At 35.5% G+C, this 24,427-nt stretch overlaps 1 protein-coding gene across 1 annotated transcript in view; it reads left to right on the top strand.

The window, feature by feature from the left end:
• MALRD1 (MAM and LDL receptor class A domain containing 1) overlaps positions 1 to 24,427 on the top strand; it is a 757,419-nt gene that overhangs the window by 331,103 nt on the left and 401,889 nt on the right. The window contains exons 26-27 of the mRNA XM_077772480.1: positions 3,490 to 3,737; positions 7,774 to 8,065. Of these exons, the coding sequence (XP_077628606.1) occupies positions 3,490 to 3,737; positions 7,774 to 8,065 (540 nt within the window). The remainder of the gene's footprint in view (positions 1 to 3,489; positions 3,738 to 7,773; positions 8,066 to 24,427) is intronic.

Below are 24,427 nucleotides of genomic sequence, written 5' to 3'. Positions count from 1 at the left end.
CAGAGAGGGAGACAAACCACAAGAACTTTTAAATACAGAGAACAAACTGAAGGTTACTGCGGTGGAGGAACTGGGTGATGGGCATTAAGGAGGGCATTTGTTGGGATGAGCACTTCGTGTTATATGTGGTGTTATAAGTGATGAATCCCTGGATCCTACTACTGAAGCTAAGTTAACTCTGTTAACTAATTTGAGAATAAAAATAAAATCTAATCCAGTAAAAAAAGATAAAGGGAAGAAAACACTGTGACAGAAATGAAGGCTGGCTTTGGTGGGCTTATTAGTAGCCTGGACACATTGAAGGAATATCTGAGCTAGAGGCCATCACAATAGAAACCTCAAAAACTGAAAGCAAAGAGAACAAAGGCTGAGAAAACACAGCAGAATATCCCGGGACTTTATAGCAAAAGGTGTAATGTATGTATTGGGGGTATCATATGGAGAAGAAAGAGAGGAAGGAACAGAAGAAACATTTGAAAGAATAATGACTGATAATTTCCCCCAAATTAATGTTGGATGCAAAGCCACAGATCCAGAAGCTCAGAAAACATGAAGCGGGTTGAATGCCAACCCTCCCCTACAAAACCTCCCCCAAAACAAAACACAACAACATCTAGGTATATTATTTTCAAGCCACAGAAAATCAAAGTAAAATCCTGAGAGAATTCTGAAGGATAAGACACTTTTACCTGTAGAGGAACAAAGGTAAGGATTACCCTTGACTTCTCAGAAATTATGCAAGCAAGAAGAAAATAGAGTGAAATACTTAAGAGGTTGTGGCCAAAAACAACAATAATAACAAACTACCAACCTAGATTCCGTACTCTGAAATCTTCCTTTGAAAGTGAAGAGTAAATAAAGATTTTCTGAGACAAACACAGATTGGGGGATTTTTTTTNAAAAAAAAAACTATTGAAAAAAAAAAAAAAAAAAAAAGTGTTACGGTCTTAGAGAATGGAAAAATGATATAGATTAGAAACTCACATCTGCGTAAGGGCAAGAAAGCTCTGGAGAAGAAGTGAGGGTAAAATAAAAACTTTTAAAGTAACCAAGGATAAATAAAGGTATTACAGAAGAGTAAAGGAGTCATTCCCCAAGGTGGTATGACAATCCCTAATGTGTATGAACCTGACAGTAGAACGTCAGACAACATGAGACAAAAACCTAATGGAATTGCAAGGAGAATCGATGGATTCACTCTTGGAGTTGGAGATTTCCACCCCCATCTATCAGAAATGGATAGATCTAGAAGGCAGAAAATCAATAAGGTCATAGTTGAACTCAATAATTCTTGCTATCCTGGAAGTAGAAAGAAAACACTTAAGCAGTGTTAGTAATAAAATATTTTTAAGAACCTGGGAGATACTTGATATTTCATGCAACTTAACATATTTAATTTCTGCAGCTTATTATAATAAATTCCAATTAATGCACTCTCTGGCTTTTCTGTTGCACCATTTTCTCATCTCTAAAATGAGGATTATGTTTTAAAAACAATTGCGATGATTAATAACTTTTGCTTTAGGCAGCATTTCCCAAGCCAAGCTGTATTGAATAGAATAAGAAACTTCCTAAATTCTCTACCAGGACCTGAGGAGCAAATATGAGAAAAGAGAAGAAATAAATTACGTTGATCAAATAGGTGTTTGGAGGAAGAAATGTGTGTAAGGCTAAAGTGTCTTCGTATTGATTTTGAGACTTGGAACCAGATTTATGGAGAAATAAACTTGAACAAGCTGTCTGTAACAAACTAAAATAGTGTATACACACACACACACACACACATACACACACACACACATATATATTTCTAAAGTACATGCCTAAATAGGATCAAAGATCACTATAAAACTTGTTTCATTGTTTATTTAACCAAGCTGGCAACAAGGGTTTCCAGAGGCAAGAGTATCGGGTTATCTCCTTTATTAGCAAAACTTTGCTCCTTTAATTTTGATAAGTTTTAACTGTTTCATATAATCAAAGACCCAATAAAGACAAAACAGACACTTTGCTGACAATTTCTTATTAAGAGCAGAGCAGTAATCCAAGAAAACTGTCTTTGGCAGAGAGAAAGCCACGTTTCAATTTTATAGCAGTATGCTTTAAAAATCCACACCCGGGGGTGCTTGGGTGGCTCAGTTGGTTGAGTGTCGCACTCTTGATTTCAGCTCTGGTCATGATCTCACTATCTTGGGGTTGAGCCCTGTGTTGAATCCTATCTTGGGCCTCATGTTGGGCTCTATGCTGAGTGTGGAGCCTGTTTGGGATTCATTCTCTCTCTGTGTCTCTGTCTCTGTCTCTGTTTCTCTCTCTCTTTCTCTCTCCCCCTCTCCCTCTCCCTCCCTCCCTCCCTCTCCCTCTCAGACTCTTCCCTTCTCTCTCTCCCTCTTTCTCTGCCTCTCTCTCAAATAAAAACTAAAAATATAAAAAATAAAATTCATTTATTCCAATTATTGTCAGTTCTAACCTTGGATAAATTTTTTCCAAAGATTCCACTTCACAAACATTTCACAAGTTTCAATGCAGATTTTATTGTAAGCCTTCCCTCTTTAAATAACCAGTCTCATTTTAATACAAAATTACTTTCTTTTCCCTCAACAGAAATTATTTTCATTGCTTGTACCTTCCTTATGCATCTTACTTTCCAAAATACATAGTGCTTCCCTTACCCATTCTAGCATTTTAATTACACTTATCAGGATTTTAACTCTTAGAAACCTTAGTACCCAATAAAAACGAAGTAGTCACCAATCGTGAGCTGTTCTACTCCTGTATCTTCCCAATCCTCTCCGGATAGTCAGCTTTTATTCTACCTGAATTTATTAGTTGAATTCATGTTGCACCTGGTGCAAATTGCTAGCAAACATGACTTAGGACAGCATTGATTTAGTCTCGGGACATTTTCATGGGTGATTGTGAAGAACATGAGGGTTGATGGGGCACCTGGGTGGCTCAGTTGGGCTAAGCGTCCGACTTCCTCTCAGGTCATGATCTCACACAGTTTGTGAGTTCCAGCCCTGCACCGGGCTTCGTGCCAACAGCTCAGAGCCTGAAGCCCGCTTTGGATTCTGTGTCTTCCTCTCTCTCTGCTCCCTTGCTCACACTCTGTCTCTCTCAAAAATAGATAGACATTAAAAAAAAAAAAAAAACAACATAAAAAAGAACAAGTAGGTTGAAAGATAAAAAGTTTTATAAACTGTTAAATAACTTTCAAAGTCTTTGGTAACCTAAAACTTTGAAGTTTTGCTAGGTTCAATGATAAATTGGGTTGAATTCATTGGATATGTAAGTCTTTTCCAGATAAGATAAAATGCTGAAACAATTACTAAACATAGGTTTATAACAGTCTTTTTTAATGCTAGTGTCAGGATAATATTCTTAGTGTTGAGTATTCCAGGATATGTCAAGATCACTATTATTTTGCATCGTATGTCCTAAAGTCAGCTAATTCCCTTTTCTCCCTACCGTAAATTGGGAAATGTTTTCCAGGTACCTCCAGTGGGCGCTGTGATTTTGAATTTGACCTTTGTTCCTGGGAGCAGGAACAGGATGATGACTTTGATTGGAATCTGAAGGCTAGCAGCATCCCCGCCGCAGGTACCGAGCCAGCTGCTGATCACACGCTCCGGAACTCCTCTGGGCATTACATCTTTATAAAGAGCTTGTTCCCTCAGCAGCCCATGAGAGCAGCCAGAATTTCAAGCCCCGTCATAAGCAGAAGAAGCAAAAACTGCAAGGTACGGAAAACAAAACAAAACTAAACTAAACTAACACTGTAAGCGAATGCTGATGGAGCTAATACAGAAAAATGGAAAGGCCAGGACCAGGCAAAAGCTGACTGTAAATTTATTCAGCCTAGGATATGTATGGGAAGGAGAAAGTGAAGTAAGGAGAAAAGGGAAGGATTGTTAGAACTGTGGGAAGAATTTATCATATCAATAAATTCCATAGATATTTGAATTTCAGAAGCCACTGGGAAACTTCATGGTTATTATCTGTCACTGTGGATAGTACGGAAAAAGTAAAATCAAGTTGCTTCCACTCAAGGAATTTAGTACTTATTGGAATTATGAGAATTTCATCATCAGAAGATTCAATAACAGGTTATGTATATAATAGTTATGTATTTTCAAGAATGAGTATTAGAGATAGTTGGAGCCACTATAAAATGGTTGAAGAAGTCTTCATGGAAAAGGAAAGACTAAAATTTTCCCTAAAAAAAGGGAGAAGAATTTTTGTAGGCAGGAAGAAATGATGGTTTGGACATTATCCTATGGAAACTTAAGGAAATCATTTGTACTGTTAACTATGGCTCTTCAGGACAACCAGCCTCATATGATGAGTGTGTATTTTCAGGTCTTATACTTTTTCTTTATTGATTGATTGTTTTTAATTTCATGAAGAATTTGAGCCAGCTGAGTTAGGAACTAAACTTAGCTTTACATATATTGTAAATTAAACATTCAGAGATGGCTTCTCAAGAATCTTGCTTACAGGACAATGGTACATGAATAAATGTGCCATTTATTGATATTTATAATGAAAAATGCAATCTCCATTAAATCTGAACACATGTATTCTGGCTGGTGTGTTCTCTGGTGTCTGAACACTGAAAGGAAAGCAGATTATAATCAGAAAGTTGCCAGCTGATCAAAGAATCAGGCTGGGAGACAATAATATCATTTAATCTTTGTTGTCTTTGAATTATAATATTCTCGCATGCCTAACTCTACAATAGAGAGCCCTACCCCTTGGAAGGAGTTGGTTTTCGCCTTTGCTCTAAGGTCCCCCAAATTACCTGCACCTATTATGGATGCTTACTCCTCTGTTTTTTGCTGATCAGCCTTCTCCCCCTACAATTGTTATGGTATTAATATAAGTTAAAGCTCTGCTTGTACTGGAAGTTTTTCTGTTTCATCTTAAGTTAATTTCATAGTTGAACCCTCCGAGGGGTGGTAACCTGATTTCTCTTATCTCTACAGGTGCATTTGATAGAATTTTCTGCAAGAGGGTGACATGATCAGAGTTTTAGAGAACGCAGCAGTCTTGAGCAGATATAACAAATCATACAGAATAACGTTAAACTTTATGTAATTAGTTTGGCCAAAAAATGAGTTTTGATCAAATATATTTCTTGTCTGTTTTTCAAATTACTTGGTACTTTCTCAAAAAACCAGCCCGAACATACCAGATTTTATATGTCAAGTCTATATCTATAAACCTCTCTTTCTGCATCCATAGATACTCTGAAATTTGCAGGTGTGTTTTGGTCTCTAGCTAATTAAAAAATAAGCATAAAACATATAGAATTCTAGCTTGACTTCTTGACTTTTCTATTTAGACTTTCTCTGAAAATGCTCAAAAAGATTTGTTTTTCATACTGTAGCAAAGAAGGGTATCATCCATCTCTATCTTTCCCTGGTCCTGCAACTTTAGTCCCCACTGTTTTAAACATGTGTGTGAGAATAATGAAATATGCCTAGAAGAAATGTCAAAAAATTAATGATGAATGGTTCATTTTATGAATATTTATGATATAGATTGAATACAAAGAAGTGAGGAAAGGTCATGCTGGGAATGATTGCGTCTCTCATATAAAAAATATGTATATCAGGTAAGCAGAGTGACCTCCCAGATTTTCATGAAAGTCCTTTCTGTCACTTGACCTTGTGGAATACCTTCAAGCAGAAGAAAAATCAAATTGAAGATTTTTCGTCCTTTTGAGGGATAAGTAGTGGGAGGGATAAGACAGGTTGAGGAGGGAAGAGATGAGGAACTTTGAATAACACTGAAATTTCCAGTGACAGAGCCTCTTTAGAAGAATTCGGTGCTTAGCAGAGTTTTATTCCCTCACAGTGCCCTGCAATTAGGCTATGTTTTTGTCAAGTGTTTTCTATAGAAATGGAGGCATTTATGCTTGTTTGCATGTTAACTAAATGGGATCCTTCAACAAATGGCCTCCAAAAGGTAGGGGAGTATTTATTGAGATGATACATAGACCTCAGTTTTGGTGTTCAAATCAGACAAAATAAGGCAGAGCACTAAACAGACCATCTCTGTGACTGCAGAGGCTCCAGAGAGCTGTGTGTGATGCCCATCATACCATTTCCTCTGGGGCTGGGTGAATCTGCTCAAGAGATTGGCCTTAGGCCCCTTATGTTTCTTACTCGATTGAATCATGGAACCCAGACTTACTTCATGGGTCCTCTCCCAGAACATGTCATAATGGTCACAGAGCTCATGTTGTAAAGATTTATCAACAGAAGAAACAATTTTGGATCATAGAGGAATACCATCAGCTAGAACTGAGTAGAGTCACTGCACATGGCTTGCCTATGTTAAGTTGATGCCTTTTGAAGTGTGCATTTCATATATCATTTAATCAAATACTTTACCCTTTAAGCACATTCATTTTTCTCTTTCTCTAGAATATAACATCCCTGACTACTAGTGTGTCAAAAATGTCTTTTTCTTGTGTGGGGATCACTCACCTTTGCTGCGTTTGCTCATTCATACAAATGACATGACAAAAGCTTAAAAATGCTCTGAGTTCCTTTGGTTTCTAGCCTGTACTGTTCTTTCTCCTAGAATTTCTCCCTGACTTTTTCCCTCGGTGTAACAGTTAGTAAAAATCTGGTGAACTCCACCTTTGAAACATTGAAATGCTAATCCTTGAAAATACTTCTATTGAGGCTCCTGGGTGGCTGAGTTAGCTGAGCATCCAACTTCAGCTCAGGTCATGATCTCACAGTTCATGGGTTCGAGCCCCGCGTCGGGCTCTGTGCTGACAGCTAGCTCAGAGCCTGGAGCCTGTCTTCTGATTTTGTATCTTCCTCTCTCTCTGACTCTCCCCTGTTCACACTGTCTCTCTCTCTCTCTCTCTCTCTCAAAAATAAATAAAACATTAAATTTTTTTTAAAAAGAAAACACTTCCATTAATTTTTCTGGGGAGGAAAGTGTCCAAGGTTGTTGTCCTAGATCATGTTCCTTGCATTTCAACTAGTTGTATAGCTGCTGTTCTGGTGGTTTTGTGGTATGTAATGGAGCCCTAAAGACCTTGTAGAACTAAAAAAAAGTGTGTTCCAAGTGCAAGAATGCGGTAGAAGGAGCAACAGAATACTATTTCAAAGAAAATGATTTAAGTTTTATGAGACTGTAAATGATCTTCTTTAGTTCCCACTATTGCTTGATCATGAAAAATCTTTAGATGATGGATAAATTTTTAATGATGTGTTATTCCTTTGACAGTGAACTTTAAGAGTTTATTGAAGAATTATGCATTTAGAAGTTAGAGGAAGAATGGGGCACCTGGGTGGCTCAGTCGATTAAGCGTTGACTTTCACTTAGGTTATGATCTCACGGTTCATGAGATCAAGCCCCACACCGGGCTCTGGGATGACACCTTGGAGCCTGGAGACTGCTTTCGATTCTGCGTCTCCCTCTCTCTCTCTGCCCTCCTTTGCTCATGCTCTCTCTGTCTCTCAAAAAATAAATTAATTTTAAAAAATTTAAAAATAAGTTAGAGGAAGAAAATAAATTCTCTTTTTTTTGACTTAAATTTTATTTGATTCATACTGCACTATCTCCCACGTATCATAACATAGGATTTAAGGCTGGCCTAACTTTGCTCAGTATTAGAGTACTCACAGAACATTAGGGTATACGGATCTAGTGTTCCTTTGAATCTGTTCATAAAGGAGAGAACAATATGATATAATTGAAAGTAAAATGGAATTGACTAATTATATATAATATTCCTATTTTTGGTTACAGATCATTTTTCATTATCACATGTATGGAAATGGTATTGGGGCGCTCACCTTGATCCAGGAATCAGTCACAAACCAAACAAAAGTCCTACTTAACCTCACCGGAGAACAAGGCAATTTCTGGCAGCGGAAGGAAATATCACTGTCTGGCGATGAGGACTTCCAACTCAAATTTGAAGGTAGAGTTGGGGAAGGACACCGTGGTGATATTGCCCTGGATGACATTGTGCTTACGAAGAATTGTCTGTTCTCCCATTCGTCGATGGAGGAAGAACCAGAAGCACCTCTTCCAATAGGTACGTTTTAAGTGGTGACTGTTTGGTATTTTTATAGATGGAAGGTGGGAGGGAAGGAAAGAAATGGAAAAGAAATGATATAAACACCTAGTAATTCTTTGCTTTCATAAAGAAGAAAATCTTTCTGAATCTAAAAAAAAAAAAATCTTTCAAGCTTAGACTCCTCACACTGTTTTCCAGACTTTCTCCAAGCCTCAGTATGTTTACCAGTCTGAGTTGTCTATTGAGTCAGCTGCTTCTTAGATCAGTAAAATATGAGGAATCTCCTTTGTTTGTAGTCTGATTCAAATTCAATCCTTAACAAATACCAGTTGACTCAATACAATGTAAGTACATCTAGAATAGAGTTATTCAGTTTTAATTGGCCATTGCTTTTTATTTCATCTGTTTTGGACCACTGGACACTGCTATTTGAGTGGTTGAGTTTACATATTTAAATAGTTAAGGGAATTGGTTATGCCCTTAAACTCTTTTAAACTAAAATATCTTTTGGTAATTTGCCTAAAGGATTATATTGAAATGTTGAGTTGGTACATGTTCAATATGCACATATAGTGACAGTGTTGTAAGCAGTGGAAATGACAAGTTCCAATAATCCGTATGATAAATTAAAGGGATGGAATGAAAACAAACGTATATATTATTAAAATGACAAGACAGCAAATTTTGTCATCTGATATGACATATTCATATTTAAACCATGAGTTTGCTGTAGAAACCCAGAGTGCCATTCCTTTGGTATATAAATTATATCTCTTATAATTGGTGATAACAACAGTGCATTAAAAAGAATGAATCTGGCTTTTCGCATGGCAGGTGGAATAAGGAACATCGTTTTCTGCCTTGACCTCTCCATTCATGCCAAAGGGAGTATTTTAATTTGGTTAAGAGGACATTTCCAGGTAAACATTTCCCAGTTGACAGCTAGTTGAGCAGTCTTTGCCTGACCTGTTTCTAGCACTATGTGGAATGGTATAGAGGAAAACAAACTTATTTCAAGGCTGTTTAGGGATAAGTATCCTAGTGTAAATGTAATGTAGGAGCATTTCAGATACCTCAGACTTAATCACTTTCTTGAGAGAAGCTTTGCTTTCCATTCTGTGTTGACTTTTTGATGGCAGCCATACCAGCTTGGGTATAGATCAAAAAAAGCAATCACATACCCTCTCAGTAGTGAGGGAGCAAGTTTTATGTTTAATGGCTTCCAACTTTAATGAACAACTACAAAACGGGATGCATGAGGAACAACTCAATCTTGTTGGGAAGATCAGATTCTTAAATTTGTGAAATCTCAAATAAAATGTATTTAAAAAACTTCTAAAAGGAAAATTTAAAAATGTCTACAAACTGGTAAAAATATATATCAATTATCAAATGAAAGGCAAATATTAATAATGGTAGAGTTCTTTGTATATCCTTACAGCATTTAAGGTACTGCATTGAATTTGTTGAAGAATGGAAAATAAAAAGAATCTCTGCTTTTAGGAATAACTCAGCATGGTAAGGGTGAATAAGAGTAACACCTCAAATAACTCTAATATGAGGTATGATATAATTAAATGCCAGGAGAAATACATAAAACTTTATGAGGCTGCAAAGCAAATAAAGAAAACACCAAGTTGAGGACATCTGATGTAAGACTTATTTATAGGGCATGCAGGAGTTAGGAACCATACCTGGGGCTTATCAGAAGGAAAGACTCCTTCAGTTTGCAGGACAGGGTGCCAAGTGTGGGCACGGTAGACCAAATACTGAATGTGGGGAAGAATAAGGACATGAAACAGGCAAGAGATAGTGTCACACAGGCCTCCAGGGTGGCCTGTGGGTGGGTGATTTGGCTGCAGCAGGAACCTAGTGTCACTGAGTATCGGAGATAAGACTCCAAAGGAAACGGGGAAGTAAACTGGGACCATGTTGACTCTTAGTTGGTTTTAATTTCTTCCCCAAATGAACATACACTTAAAATGTATTGACTGCCTAAGAAACAAATAAAAAAGAAGGAAGGAAGAAAAGAAGGGAAGAGAGAGCAAAGAAAACAGTACGAGGTAAAAAGGAGACATAGTACTCATTTATACAGTGGATGATCACTGGTAGAAATGGCTGCCGTAGAAAGACTCCAAAAGGAGAAAAAATAAACCCAAAACAAAGGCCTTTACATTATTATGAGCACTCTGAAAAATGAAGTGAGCTACTTCATTTCATGGCTACCTTACCTACAATGTTTATACTCAAACACAGCAGATGAAAAATACATGTGTATGGAGTTAATATTCCTACAACCTATTTGAGATATTTGTAACTGCACCTCTAGAAACTAAAAGTATATGTCTATCTTTTGGTAAAAGGGAAAAGCGAAACTTTGCTTAGACTTGAACTGTGGAACGATTCTGACAAACTATGACATCATCATGAGTGTAGAGGACTCTTGGAGTTACTGATGATATTAAAGAAATGCTCTCTCTCTCTGTATAGATTTTGGGGGGTGGAGGAGGGTGATATTCTGAACAGATCACTGATACCATGAATGTCTAATGGAAGTATATAGAAAGTCACAAATGTAAGCCACATATGTAGTTTTACATTTTCTAGAAGTTATATTTTTAAAAGTGAAAATAATTTTAATATATTTTTCATTACTTCAATATATCAAAAATATTTTAATATAAAACAAAACAAATATATTAATGAGATGTTTTACATTCTTGTTTTCATATTAAGTCTTTAAATCCCGTGTACGTTTTACACTCACAGCACACCTCAGTTGGGATTAGCTACGTTTCAGTTGCTCACTTAGGCTAATGACCACCCTAGTGGACAGTACAGGAGGTGAAATGGATATCATAGGGTACTTTTGGATCTGTCTCTGACAATGGGATTCCATTAGTTTGTGAATTCCCAAGAATTGCAGTTGTATAGAAGCACAAATATGTACCTCAGGACCACAGGTGTCATGATCGAGCAGACTAGATTCTAATCTCAGCCTCCCTTCTTACTGGCTATGCATTTTACAACTTTCCTGAGACCCCATTTCCTAATCTGTAAAGCAGAGAGAATATTATATCTTAAGCCCTTGAGAATGAAGAGGACACAACCTGTGGCCATTTGCTTAGTCTTATGTCTGATATAGCGTAGATGTTTATTCAATAAAGTCAACTCATTTGATATGATTCTTTATTTTCGGTATCTTTGTCAGTATTCCTTAGGTGGTATAGATATTTGAAAGGAAGCCTCCATTGTTTGCACTTTATTAAGAACACGTTTCTACCACTGCTTTTGACAAAATTGTTTTTCTTGCAGAGAACACAAGCATATATATTTTTTTTTACACTGCATTATCATCATTCAATGCAATGCAGCATCTTATCATTTATGGACAACTTCTCCAATGAGATATTTTTGATGTGTCATGAAGTGTGTGTGTATGTGTGTATCTTAATGGTTATTAATTGTTCTTTACTGCGAAAACACTTCACTTGGAACTTGCACAGATTGAAGAAGGGTAAACAGTATTATGTCCCACAGACAGTGTTTCCATCCATTAGACTTTTGGAAATGACTCTTGTTCACATTCTTTTAATCTATATTCATGTGAGTGGGCTAACAACTTCATCAAGGATAGCTTAAATAGGGAAGACAAGCAAAGGCAAAACATAAATATTTAGGAAGACACAATTGAACTGAATCTGCTATCAGTGATTCTCATTAGTCAAGTGAGAACCAGGGCTTTATTAGCAAAAGTAATATTGAATTATTATTAAGTCCTTAGAAGTTAAATTTAAGAGCTTATTTTGATGGCTGTTTTGTTAATTTCTAAGTGATGATGGATAAAAATAATTGTTTAATGAATTTTGGTAAGAAAAAGGCGACTAAGATTCCTCCTCCAAATGTCCACATGCAAATTTAGTCAATATTATGTTTTCTATTGTTGGCAGATACTTAATAAAAATTCCAAGTGCATTGAAGGCAGAGACTAGGAGTGTGTGTGTGTGTGTGTGTGTGTGTGTGTGTGTGTGTGTGTATGTGTTAAATCCCTATAGTTATTTCCAAATATGAGTTACACAACAAATATATTTTGGGATATCACACACTAATCAACTTTTGCTTTAAAAAATGCATGTAAGGCAATGAAGACTAAATGGATTAGCTCCTCTTTGAGGTCACTCATTTCCCTGAAATACTTGGCAGTAGTTTAAAAGGCTGCTACCTACTGATGAGAATGCTGGCCCAGCAGCTCAGGCAGAGTCCTGAGTTAGGAAAATCTGACCGATTGTGCTTGGCTCTTAAATTTAGTGAACCCTATACATAATACTTAGTGCCAGTTGTGTGTGTCTGAGATTTAAAGATATGAACTTGGATCTTTGCAAGGCCAACTATATGTTTGATGTCACATGGTCTATTTAAGCTTTCTAATTCTCACCTTTCTCGTCTAAAACTGGGACCACTGGAATCTACTTCTGAGTGATTTGAAAAATAGTTAAGATAATAGTATATAGTTTGTTTTAAACAATACTTGGCAAATAGTTGGTGTTCAGCAAATGTCATTTTCCTTTTTTTTTCCTGTTAATACTCTTCCCTGCTGGAGAAATTATGAAATTTAACTGTGTATACATTGAAATTTATTAAGAGCATATTGCCTACTTTCTATTTTTTCTCCATCATGTTCTATGTTTTGCTCAAAGCAAGGGTTCACACCCCCTCTTCCCTTCCCATTTCCTTCAAGGAAATTGCTCTCACAAAAGCCCCAAATCTCTCTAATTGCTGAATTTTCTGATTTTATTATTCACAGTAAACAATCGAGACGAAAGAAATTTTACTGAGAATCACAGAAATGAATAGCTTGCTTGGGTATGATGTGGATAGCAAAGAGGAAAGTTCATTTTTGAAAATAGAGGCATACTCTTCAGAATGTTTTTCAAGTTAATGTTACATTAACACCTGTTGGTTTTTACTACTCAAATTCATAGAATACTTATATCTCTTCTTACTCATTCTTTGTTATTGGGAGGGACACTAACATTTATATTGGAAAATATATTTACATTACCCAAAACTCATTAGAATACTCTTTAAGTAATATGTTGTACAGGAGGAGTCTCAAGTTCCATTCCAAATACAATTGGTAGACGAAGATGTTTTCAAAATTTCATGCAGTGGCAATACAGAAGAGGTTCACCTTGGGCATTTTTATAGTTAAGAGAAGGATATCAGAGCAGCAAATGCACCATGAGCTGTTATTTCATTGTGTGCATTTGTCCTGACCATGTTTCTTCAGAGACTTTCACATGTAGTCATGCATTGTCTAATTTGAACAGTGAATGCCCCTGGGGATCGAGAAAATCTTGAAGAAATTTGTGGAGAGGAAAACAAAACAAGCAAAAAAGATTATGACATAAGAAAAGAGAAATTGGAGCACCTCGGTGGCTCAGTCAGTTAAGCGTTCAACTTCGGCTCAGGTCATTATCTCACGGTTCATGGGTTTGAGCCCCATGTCGGGCTCTGTGCTGGCAGCTAGCTCAGAGCCTGGAACCTGCTTTGGATTCTGTGTTTCCCTCTCTCTCTTACTCTCCCCTGCTCATACTCTCTCTCAGAAATAAATAAAACATTAAAAAAAAAGAAAAGAGAAGTTAAAATATGGCACCTTAAGGAGAGCTGGCTTTGAAATGGTAGACCAAAAAATTAAATAAATAAAATAGAGAGGTCTTAGAATTTCTCATCGACTGATTCACTTGTAAGTTTGTTCATATAACATGTAATGTTAGTCTTAGAAAGACAAAATGAAGACTCAAAAGACGAGCTAATCAAACTGATAGACATTGCTGGCTCAACTGAATTTATGGCTCTCAAAACACAGGAAAAAATATAATGCCTTGAAAGGTGTTTCACCGTGTTTCATTTGCATTTTTAGAACTTAGTTGTAGATAGATGGGTAGATGTGTAGCATTATCATTTTCCATTTAAATAATGGTGAATTGACTATAGATACAGCATTTCAAAACACGTCATCTGCTTTGTAGGAATATATTACTAGCAGCGTGTATGAAGGGCTATGCTTAGCTTGTTTCCAGTGGGACACAGTGATGGATACGGTTAGCCGGCACTTGCACTTGGGAGTTCAGATTTGAGCAGTCGGTGTTGACTGGGCCTTTTCAAGTTTAAGAGTTCTGCTCTATTTTGTGCCACATAGGTGTATTGAAAAAATATCTGTCTTCTCTTTGTGGATATAATAACTAATAGTGTAACTCCACGGCCTCTCCTTTCTTTCTTAATACAATTAATTTTTCTGGAACCCTTCTGCTTTTTTTATATTCCAGAAAAAACTAAACTTTTCTCATTATGGCAGCTAGGTGTCTGAGTGGCCTTCTACTCTTTCATGTCCTGCATTTTGCTACTGCTGGTAATAGAGTCTATTTTATAAATTTTCCTTCTTCTAACCTCACAGGTTATACAGCGGATATTGTATAAAATTCAATACAATATGTGTAAAGATCTTCTCTGGAAATGTTAGCCAATATAGTTAGAATACTTAACATCAATTTTGGATATGGCATAACATAGTAGGCAGGTTTATAAATATTTATTCAGCAGCCTCTTCTACATTACTTATCCGATGTATCAATTTTAAATTTATGAAGTCAGTACTTCTTACAAAATTACAGAATGTTAGTAGAAATTAGTAATGTTATATATTACTAATTATATTACATATTTGCTAATATTGGCATTGTGTTAATTTAAAATTTCTCTGTAGGGGTGCCTGGCCGGCTCAGTCTGTTAAGTGTCCAACTCTTGATTTCAGCTCAGGTCATGATAATCAAGGTCAAGAGAGTGAGCCCTGCTTCAGGCTTTGTGTTGAGTGCAAAGCCTGCTTGGGATTCTCTCTTTCCCTCTCTGCCTCTCCCTCCTTCACATTAATGTACATGCACATTCTCTCTGAAAATAAACATTAAAAAAATAAAAAGATAAAATTTTCTTTATTTGTTAAGGTAACCAATGAATTAAAACAATTTTTTAATGTTTATTTATGTTTGAGAGAGACAGAGAACATGAGCGGGGGGAGGAGCAGAGAGAGGGGCAGACCCAGAATCCGAAGCAGGCTCCAGGCTCTGAGCTGTTAGCACTAAGCCCAACCCAGGGCTCAAACTCATGATCCATGAGATCATGACCTAAGCCGGAGTCAGACACAACTGACTGAGCCACCCAGGTGCCCTGAGGTAACCAATGGATGTTTTATTGAAAATCTGTTCTTTCGTAAAGCTTTACTACAGTATATTATTGCACAAATTAACTCTATAAAAGTGCTGCTGTGTAACCAAGGTGTTATTTTTTTATTGAATCACCCAAGATTCGAGCTTTGCTGATCTGCTATTACACAGCAGTATACATTTTTTTGTTTCTTATAGTAATAAAACTCTCAATATTTAGTTAGACACATAGCATTTCTCTGCTGCAGTAAATGGAAAAACATGTTATTGCCATGGATTGAAAGATTTAATAATACAGTTTCATGGTAAAGGCATTGAATATTTTTATGCTGATAAAACTGTAGTGCTTTTGTAAGTGTTATCTTTTTAAAATTTTATTTTTAATTTTCCATTGGTGTATAGATAAGCAATCAATGTTTTATAATATTAACCTTGTATATGGGAAGGGTAAGTACATTTATTTAGGTGATTTTTAATTTTTCTCAGTAATGGTTTGTAGTTTCTATACATTTTAAATATTTTTTAAATGGCAAAGCAAGAATTTCATTATTTATTTTGTTGACATACACTGTTATATCAGTTGCAAGTGTACAACATACTGATTCAACAATTCTGTGCATTACTCAGTGATGACCACAACTAAATGTAGTCACTGTCTGTTACCGTATGATGTTACTACACTATCATTGACAATATTTCCTGTACCATACTTTTGAATTCTTTATTTATAAGTAGAAGTTTGTATCTCTTACTTCTCTTTGGATATTTTGCCTCTCACCCCAGTCACCTTTGGCAACCCCCAGTTCTCTGTATTAAAGTGTGTTTGTTTTTGTTTGTTCATTTGTTTTGTTTTGTTTGTTGTTTTAGATTCTGCATGTAACTTAAATCATATGGTATTTGTCTTTCTCTGGCTTACTTCACTTAGCATAACACCCTCAAGGTCTATCCATGTTGTTGCAAATGACATAATTTCATTCTTTTTTTATGGATGAGTAATATTTCATTGTGTGTGTGTTTGCATGTTCGTGTGTGCATGTGTATCTCACATCTTCTTTATCCATTCAGCTTTTGATGGACACTTGAGTTGTTTCATATCTTGGCTATTGTAAATAATGGTGCAGTAAACATAAGTGTGCATATATCTTTCCAAATTAGTGCTTTTGTTTTCTTTTGGTAAATATACGGCAGTGGTATTTTTGGGTCATTTTTTGGTATTTCTATTTTTACTCTTTTGATGGACTTCCTTCATGTTTTCCATAGTGGCTCCCCCAAATTACATTACCACCAACACATGAGGGTTCAGTTTTCTTCACATCCTTGCCAACCCTTGTTATTTCTTGTCTTTTTTTTTTTTTTTTTTAATTTATTTTTGGGGGANCTGAAACAGGCTCCAGGCTCTGAGCTGGCAGTCAGCACAGAGCCCGACGCGGGGCTCGAACCCACGAACAGCGAGATCATGACCCAAGCGAAAGTCGGACGCCTAACCGACTAAGCCACCCAGGCGCCCCTATTTCTTGTCTTTTTGACACTAGCCCTTCTGACTGATGTGAGGTGATACCTCATTTTGGTTTTGATTTGCACTTTCTTGATGAATAATGCTGTTAAACATCTTTTCGTATGTCTCTTGACCATCTGTATGTCTTTGGAAAAATCCCTATTCAGGTTCCCTGCCCTTTTATAAATCAGATTTTCCTTCCTTCCTTCCTTCCTTCCTTCCTTCCTTCCTTCCTTCCTTCCCTCCCTCCCTCCCTCCCTCCCTCCTTCCTTCCTTCCCTGTTGAGTTGTATAAGTTCTTTATATGTTTTGGCTATTAATCTGTATTTGATATACGATTTGTAAGTAGTTTCTCACATTCCATAAGTTCCTGTTTTGTTTGTTCATGGTATCATTTGCTGTTCAAAAGCTTTTTATTTTGGTGTAGTTCCGATAGTTATTTTTTCCTTTGTTTCCCTTTCCAAAGGAAACTATAAATACGTTACTAAGGCTATTGTCCAAGAGATTACTGCCTGTGTTTTGTTTTAGGAGTTTGATGGTTTCAGGGCATACATTTAGGTCTTTAACCTGTTTTGTGGTGTTTTGTTTTGTTTTGTTTTTTGTATGGTATAAGAAAGAGATCCAGTTTTATTCTTTTACATGTATTTGTCCAATTTTTCCAACATCAGTTATCGAAGAGACTGTTTCCCCCTCATTGTATATTCCTACCTCTTTTGTCATAGATTAATGGATGATATATATGTGGCTTTATTTCTGGGCCCTCTCTTCTGTTACATTGATCTTTGGGTCTGTTTTTCTGTCAGTTCTATAATGTTTTGATTAATATAACTTTGTAGTATTTCTTGAAATCTGGGATGGTGACAAATTCAGCATTGTTCTTTTTTTATCCAAGATTGCTTTAGCTATTTGGCATCTTTTGTGGCTCCATATAAATTAAGAAAAAAAATTAAGTGTTACTTAGTTTTTCGAGACAAAGAGAGATGGAACATGCATGGGGAAGGGGAAGAGAGAGAGGGAGACTCAGAATCCTTAGCAGGCTCCAGGCTCTGAAGTGTCCGCGCAGAGCCCAATGCAGGGCTTGAACTCACAAACTGTAAGATCATCATGACCTGAGCCGAAGTCGGAAGCTTAACTGACTGAGCCACTCAGGTACCCCTCCATATAAATGTTGGCATTATTTTTTCTAGTTCTGTGAAAAATTTTTTTCTAGTTCTGTGAAAAATGCTGTTGGTATTTTGATAAAGATTGCATTGAATCTGTAGATTACTTTGAGTAATATGGACATTTTAACAATATTAATCGTCTAGTCTATAAGCATGGTATGTCTTTCCATTTGTTTCTGTCATCTTCAATTTCTTTTGTCAGCATCTTACTGTTTTTAGAGTATAGGTCTTTCATTTCCTTGGTTAAATTTATTCCTAGGTATTTTCTTCCTTTTGATTCAATTGTAAATGAGATTGTTTTCTTAATTTATTTTTCTCCTTTATTTCTAGTTTTAGAAATGACAGATTTTTTTTATACTAATTTTGTGTCTTGCTTTGTATTTAACTCTACTAAATTCATTCAGAGTTTTTTTTTGGTGAAATTATTAGAGTCATATACACACACGTGTACACACACACACACACACACACAGTTTTGGCATCTACAGATAGTAACAATTTTACTTTACCTTACCAATTTGGATCTTTTATTTCTTTTTCTTGTCTGATAGCTATGGCTAGGACTTCCAGTAGTATGTTGAATAAAAGTGAGAGTAGATATCCTTGTCTTCTTCCTAATCTTAGAGCAAAAGTTCTCAGTTTTTCATCATTGAATATGATGTTAGCTGTGGGATTTTCATATGGATTTTATTAAGTTCAGGTATGGTTTCTCTAAAACCAAATTGTTTACAGTTTTTATCATGAATAGGTATTGTATTTTTAAGTGTTTTTTTCTGCATTTATTAAGATAATCATNCTAATCTTAGAGCAAAAGTTCTCAGTTTTTCATCATTGAATATGATGTTAGCTGTGGGATTTTCATATGGATTTTATTAAGTTCAGGTATGGTTTCTCTAAAACCAAATTGTTTACAGTTTTTATCATGAATAGGTATTGTATTTTTAAGTGTTTTTTCTGCATTTATTAAGATAATCATGTGTTTATCCTTCATTTTGTTATGTAATATATCACATTGATTGATTTGAGAATATTGAACCACTCTTGCCTCCTTGGAATAAAACCTGCTTGATCATGGTAAATCATTCTTTCAGTGTATTATTGAATTCACTTTGGCTGCATTTGTTAGATGCAACATAATTATCATATTTTTTTGCACATTGGCTTGTCTCTAGTTATACTTAGAAGATCTCTAGTTTTCCAGATGTCACCAACAAAGATGTGCTATGATTTTTTTGTTGGTAGTTAGCCTCTTAGGAAGCCATTTCTGGAGTCATTCATGAGGGACCACACAACAGATCACTCCTTTAATAATTTCAATAATTTTTAATATTTATAAATCTCTATATAAAATAATGTTCTATTTAAATATAAGGTAATTTATCTTATCTGCATTACTTTCTTATTTATTTTATTTATTTTATTTTTTTGATTTACATTAAGGTTAGTTATCATATAGTGCAACAGTGATTTTAGGAGTAGATTCCTTAATGTGCCTTACTCACTTAGCCCATCCCCCCTCCCACAACCCCTCCAGTAACCCTCTGTTTGTTATCCATATTTAAGAGTCTCTTATGTTTTGTCCTCCTCCCTGTTTCTGTATTCTTTTTTCTTCCCTTCCCTTATGTTCCTTTGTTTTGTATCCTGAAGTCCTCATATGAATGAAGCTATATGATATTNGCTCTTTCCATACTTTGGCTGTTGTTGATAGTGCTGCTATAAACATTGAGGTGCATGTGCCCTTTCAGATCAACATTTTTGCATCTTTTGGATAAATTCCTAGTAGTGTAATTGCCGGGTCATAAGGTAGTTCTGTTTTTAATTTTATGAGGAACGTCCATACTGCTCTCCAGAGTGGCTGTACCAGTTTGCATTCCCACCCGCAGTGCAAAAGAGTTCCTCTTACTCTGCATCCTCTCCAATATCTGTTGTTTCTTGAGTTGTTAATGTTACCCATTCTGACAGGTGTGAGGTGGTATCTCATTGTGGTTTTGATTTGTGTTTCCCTGATGAAGAGTGATGTTCAAAACACATTTTTTTCATGTGTCGGTTGGCCATCTGGATGTCTTCTTTGGAGAAGTGTCTATATAAAATCAATGCACAGAAATCAGTTGCATTCCTATACACCAATAATGAAACAACGGAAAGAGAAATCAAGGAATCAATCTCATTTACAATTGCACCAAAAACAATAAAATACCTAGGAATAAAGCTAACCAAAGAGGTAAAAAATCTATTCACTGAGAACTATAGAAACTTTATGAAAGAAATTGAAGGAGATACACACACACACACACACACACACACACACACACAAAGAAAAAATAAAAATAACCCATGCTCCTGGATAGGAAGAACAAATACTATTCAAATGTCAAAACTATCCAAGGCAATCTACATATTCAATGCAATACCTATGAAGATAACACCAGAATTCTTCACAAAGCTATAACAAACAATCGTAAAATTTGTGTGGAACCAGAAAAGACCCCAGATAGCCAAAGCAATCATGAAGAAGAAAACCAGAGCAGTGGGCATCATAATCCCAGACTTGAAGCTGTGTTACAAACCCATAATCAAGATAGTATTGTACTGGCACAAAAACAGACACTCAGATCAATGGAACAAAGTAGAGAACCCAGAAATAGACCCATAAACATATGGCCAACTAATCTTTGACAAAGCGGGAAAGAATATCCAATGGAATAAAGACAGTTTCTTCAGCAAATGGTGCTGGGAAAACTGGACAGCGACATGCAGAAAAATTAATCTGGGCCACTGTCTTACACCATACACAAAAATAAACTCAAAATGGGTGAAAGACCTAAATGTAAGACAGGAAGCCATCAAAATGCACAAGGAGAAAGCAGGCAAAACCTCTTTGACCTTGGCCACAGCAGCTTCTTACTCAACGCATCCCTGGAGGCAAGGGAAACCAAAGCAAAAATGAACTATTGGGACCTCATCAAAGTAAAAATCTTCTGCACAGAGAGGACATGATTAGTTAAACAAAAAGGCAACTGACATTATGGGAGCAGATACTTACAAATGACATATCAGATAAAGGGTTGGTATTCAAAATCTATAAAGAACTTACCCTATTCAACACCCCAAACACAAATAATCCAGTGAAGAAATGGGCAAACAATATCTTATCAGCATTTAAATCCTGATGATCAAACAGTTGGTACAAAGGTTTGATTTTGTTGTTTTGATCACCTGTAGTATGAATTTTCTAAATGTGCCATTCTGATTCTGAGAATAAGGAGTAATTTGCTTACAAATAGAATTATAGCATATGATGGCAAGTGTTGGAAAAGGAAACCTATGTTAAAAAAATAGAGCATAGGAGAAGAAGAGAAAAACATTTTTATATGAGAAAATAAGAAAGGATTGGGAACTAGAAATCACTGGTTTTTGGGTAAATCGTTAGGAACCTTTTTCTTGATGAAAATCAAGAATGGAATTAACTAAAGATGATGATCTGTGAACCTTGAACTTTACATTGTATTTGTTGAATTACTACTGAAATAATTTAAATTGTAGTACCAAATAAACTAATTTATAATGATATTTCATTTATTGTTAAATGATTGGTAATAGTGATATCATTACATAATTCTCAAAAATATGCTTTTGTAACTTAAATATGTTCCTTTGCATTAATAGTTTGGTTTTTAGGAACTCAAAAAAAGACAGAACACTCCATTTGTGATCTCTTAAGTAATATATGTGTTTGTGTTCTTTGTAAACTTGATCCTGACTGGAATATTTATATTATAATTGAAGTTAGAAATCATAACACTATCAGCATATTATCTTGGTTATCAAAGTGAAATCAAAGTATTCTTATTGTTTGAGGCCCCAAAATATATTCCAATTAAATAAAAACTAAGAATGGTCATATGATAAACTGTTTGAATGGTTGAGTGTAAGTGAAACAAAAGATTATGTCTCACTTGGAAGAAAAATATAATTATGTGAAATCGAATATATTTCACGACCCAATGAACTTAATATGTCAAGAAAGTTCATCCTCACTTGAAATGCCAGTTGGCTGTACTCTACTTATGTAGTAATGGAGAGATGCAGTTTAAAATACTTTAACTTTTAACTATATTCCAACAAATTGTCCTTTATTCAACTTAGGATTTTTTCCACATGAGCCATTTCTTTTATTTTGTGGAAAGAATACTGAGAATTAGGATATCTGAGAGCTCTTATTTTAACTATACTTGGAATTTCCAATGAACATTGTCTACTTTAACAGACATATGGATAGATAACCAAAGTAAAAATATTTAATCAGTATTATTTAAAATACCACATTGCTAATATAAAATTTTATGCCAGAAGATGCCTGTTCCATCTTTGAAATCTTTTCTTTTCAAAAATGTTTTAAGAAATAAACAAAGCTTAACAGTTTTAGATCCAGATTTCTTGTTCATTTGTTTCTATTTACATCTCTGATATTTCTTCTCAGATTATTTGCTTGTTTCCTAAAATATATCTGTAAGAATTCCCTTTAATGGTGGTCTTTTGATATTAAATTCTAATTTGACTAAATGCTTTATTTTCAACATCGTGTTTGGAAGATATTTTCATTGGGGATACAGGTTTAGTTTGGCTATTATTTTCTGTAAAATATTTTTAATGAACATTTTCCCACTGCATTTTGGCTTCTGTTGTTGAGATTAAGAAGTCAGCTCTTAATCTAATTGCTATTCTTTCCTAAGTAATGTTTCTTTCCCCTTTCGCTCTTAAGCTTTTCTCTTTTTCTCTGGTATTCCACTAAACTCTGTGAATTCAGGTAGTTCTTTTGTTTATCCTGCTTGAAATTCATTGTTGAGATTCGTTGAACTTTCTGAACCTGAGGATTGATGTGCTTTTTAAATTCTTAAACATTCTAAGCTATTATGTATTTGAATATTGCTTCCCCCCCATTCAGTCTTTTCTCTCTGGATCTCTGGTAAGACTTATTTTGGATCTTTTCATCTTCTTTTTCCTTTTGAAAAATGAAGTACAATTTATACATAGTGAAATGTGCACATTTTAGTATATAATGCAATGAATTGAGAAAAATGCATACCAGTATAACCCAAACTGCATCAAGATATGGAATCTTTCCGTAACCCAGAGCTTTCCTTGTTCTTATTAATATTGCCCCCTAAAAAGTACTTCTCCTATCCTCCAGGCAGAGACAACCAATGCCTTGATGTTTATCCCTAAATGTTTGATTTGTGTGTCATGAGCTTCCCATCACTGGTATATCTAGCTCTTTTTTTCTCAGCATAGTCTTTTTTTTCAATGTTTGTTTATTCATTATGAGTGAGGGAGAAGGAGAGATAGATTGTTAACAGGCGAGGCACAGAGGGAGAAGGAGAGAGAGAATCCCAAGCAGGCTTCTCGGTGATAGGACAAAGCCCAGTACAGGGCTTGATCCCACAAACACGTGAGATCATGTCCTGAGCTGAAGTCAAGAGCTGGACACCCAACCAGCTGAACCACCTAGGGACCTCTCAGCATAGATTTTTGAAATTTATATATCAAGAGTATTCCTAGTTTGTTTATTTTTATCAATGAATAGTATTCTATTGTGAGAATATATTATTTTTTTAATGTTCATTTATTTTTTAAAGAGAAAATGAATGGGGGAGGGGAGCAGAGAGAAAAGGAGACACAGAATCTGAAGCAGGCTCCAGGCTCTGACATTTCAGCAAAGAGCCTGAAGTGGGGCTAAAACCCATGAACCAGGAGATCATGACCTGAGTTGAAGATGGATGCTTATCTGACCGAGCCACCCAGCTACCCCTGTGTATATATATTCTTATGTGTTCATTCCATTGATAAACACATGGGTTGTTTCAGATTATTGACTACTGTGAATTAAGCTGCTATGAAAATTTGTGTATATATCTCTGTGGAAATGTGATTATTCCTTGTAAATACCTGGAACTGCAATTGCTTGGTCATAGGACAGATATATGTCTCACTTTANAAACACGTGAGATCATGTCCTGAGCTGAAGTCAAGAGCTGGACACCCAACCAGCTGAACCACCTAGGGACCTCTCAGCATAGATTTTTGAAATTTATATATCAAGAGTATTCCTAGTTTGTTTATTTTTATCAATGAATAGTATTCTATTATGAGAATATATTATTTTTTTAATGTTCATTTATTTTTGAGAGAGAAAATGAATGGGGGAGGGGNCTATATATATATAAATAAATATATATAAATATATATATAGCTGTATATATATTTTTCTTTGTGTCCTATTTCTCTGCTGGTGTCCGATTTGTTAATGAAAAATATCCAACTTATCAATTTTTTCTATAATGGTTTGTGCTTTCTGTGCCTTATTAAGGGACCTTTCCTTACCCAAGGTCACAGAGATATTCTTCTACATTTTATCATAAATTTTAGAACTTTGGCTTTTTGTCTACTCTCACCATCTATTCTACATCCTATATATTTTCATATAAATGTTAGAGTCTCTTATG

The sequence above is a fragment of the Crocuta crocuta genome, unplaced genomic scaffold (assembly GCF_008692635.1).
Source record: "Crocuta crocuta isolate KB4526 unplaced genomic scaffold, BGI_CrCroc_1.0 scaffold96, whole genome shotgun sequence".
Classification (NCBI taxonomy): Eukaryota; Metazoa; Chordata; class Mammalia; order Carnivora; family Hyaenidae; genus Crocuta; species Crocuta crocuta.
The sequence above is the reverse complement of the archived record's forward strand: the minus strand, read 5'-3'. Positions and strand labels throughout refer to the sequence as shown.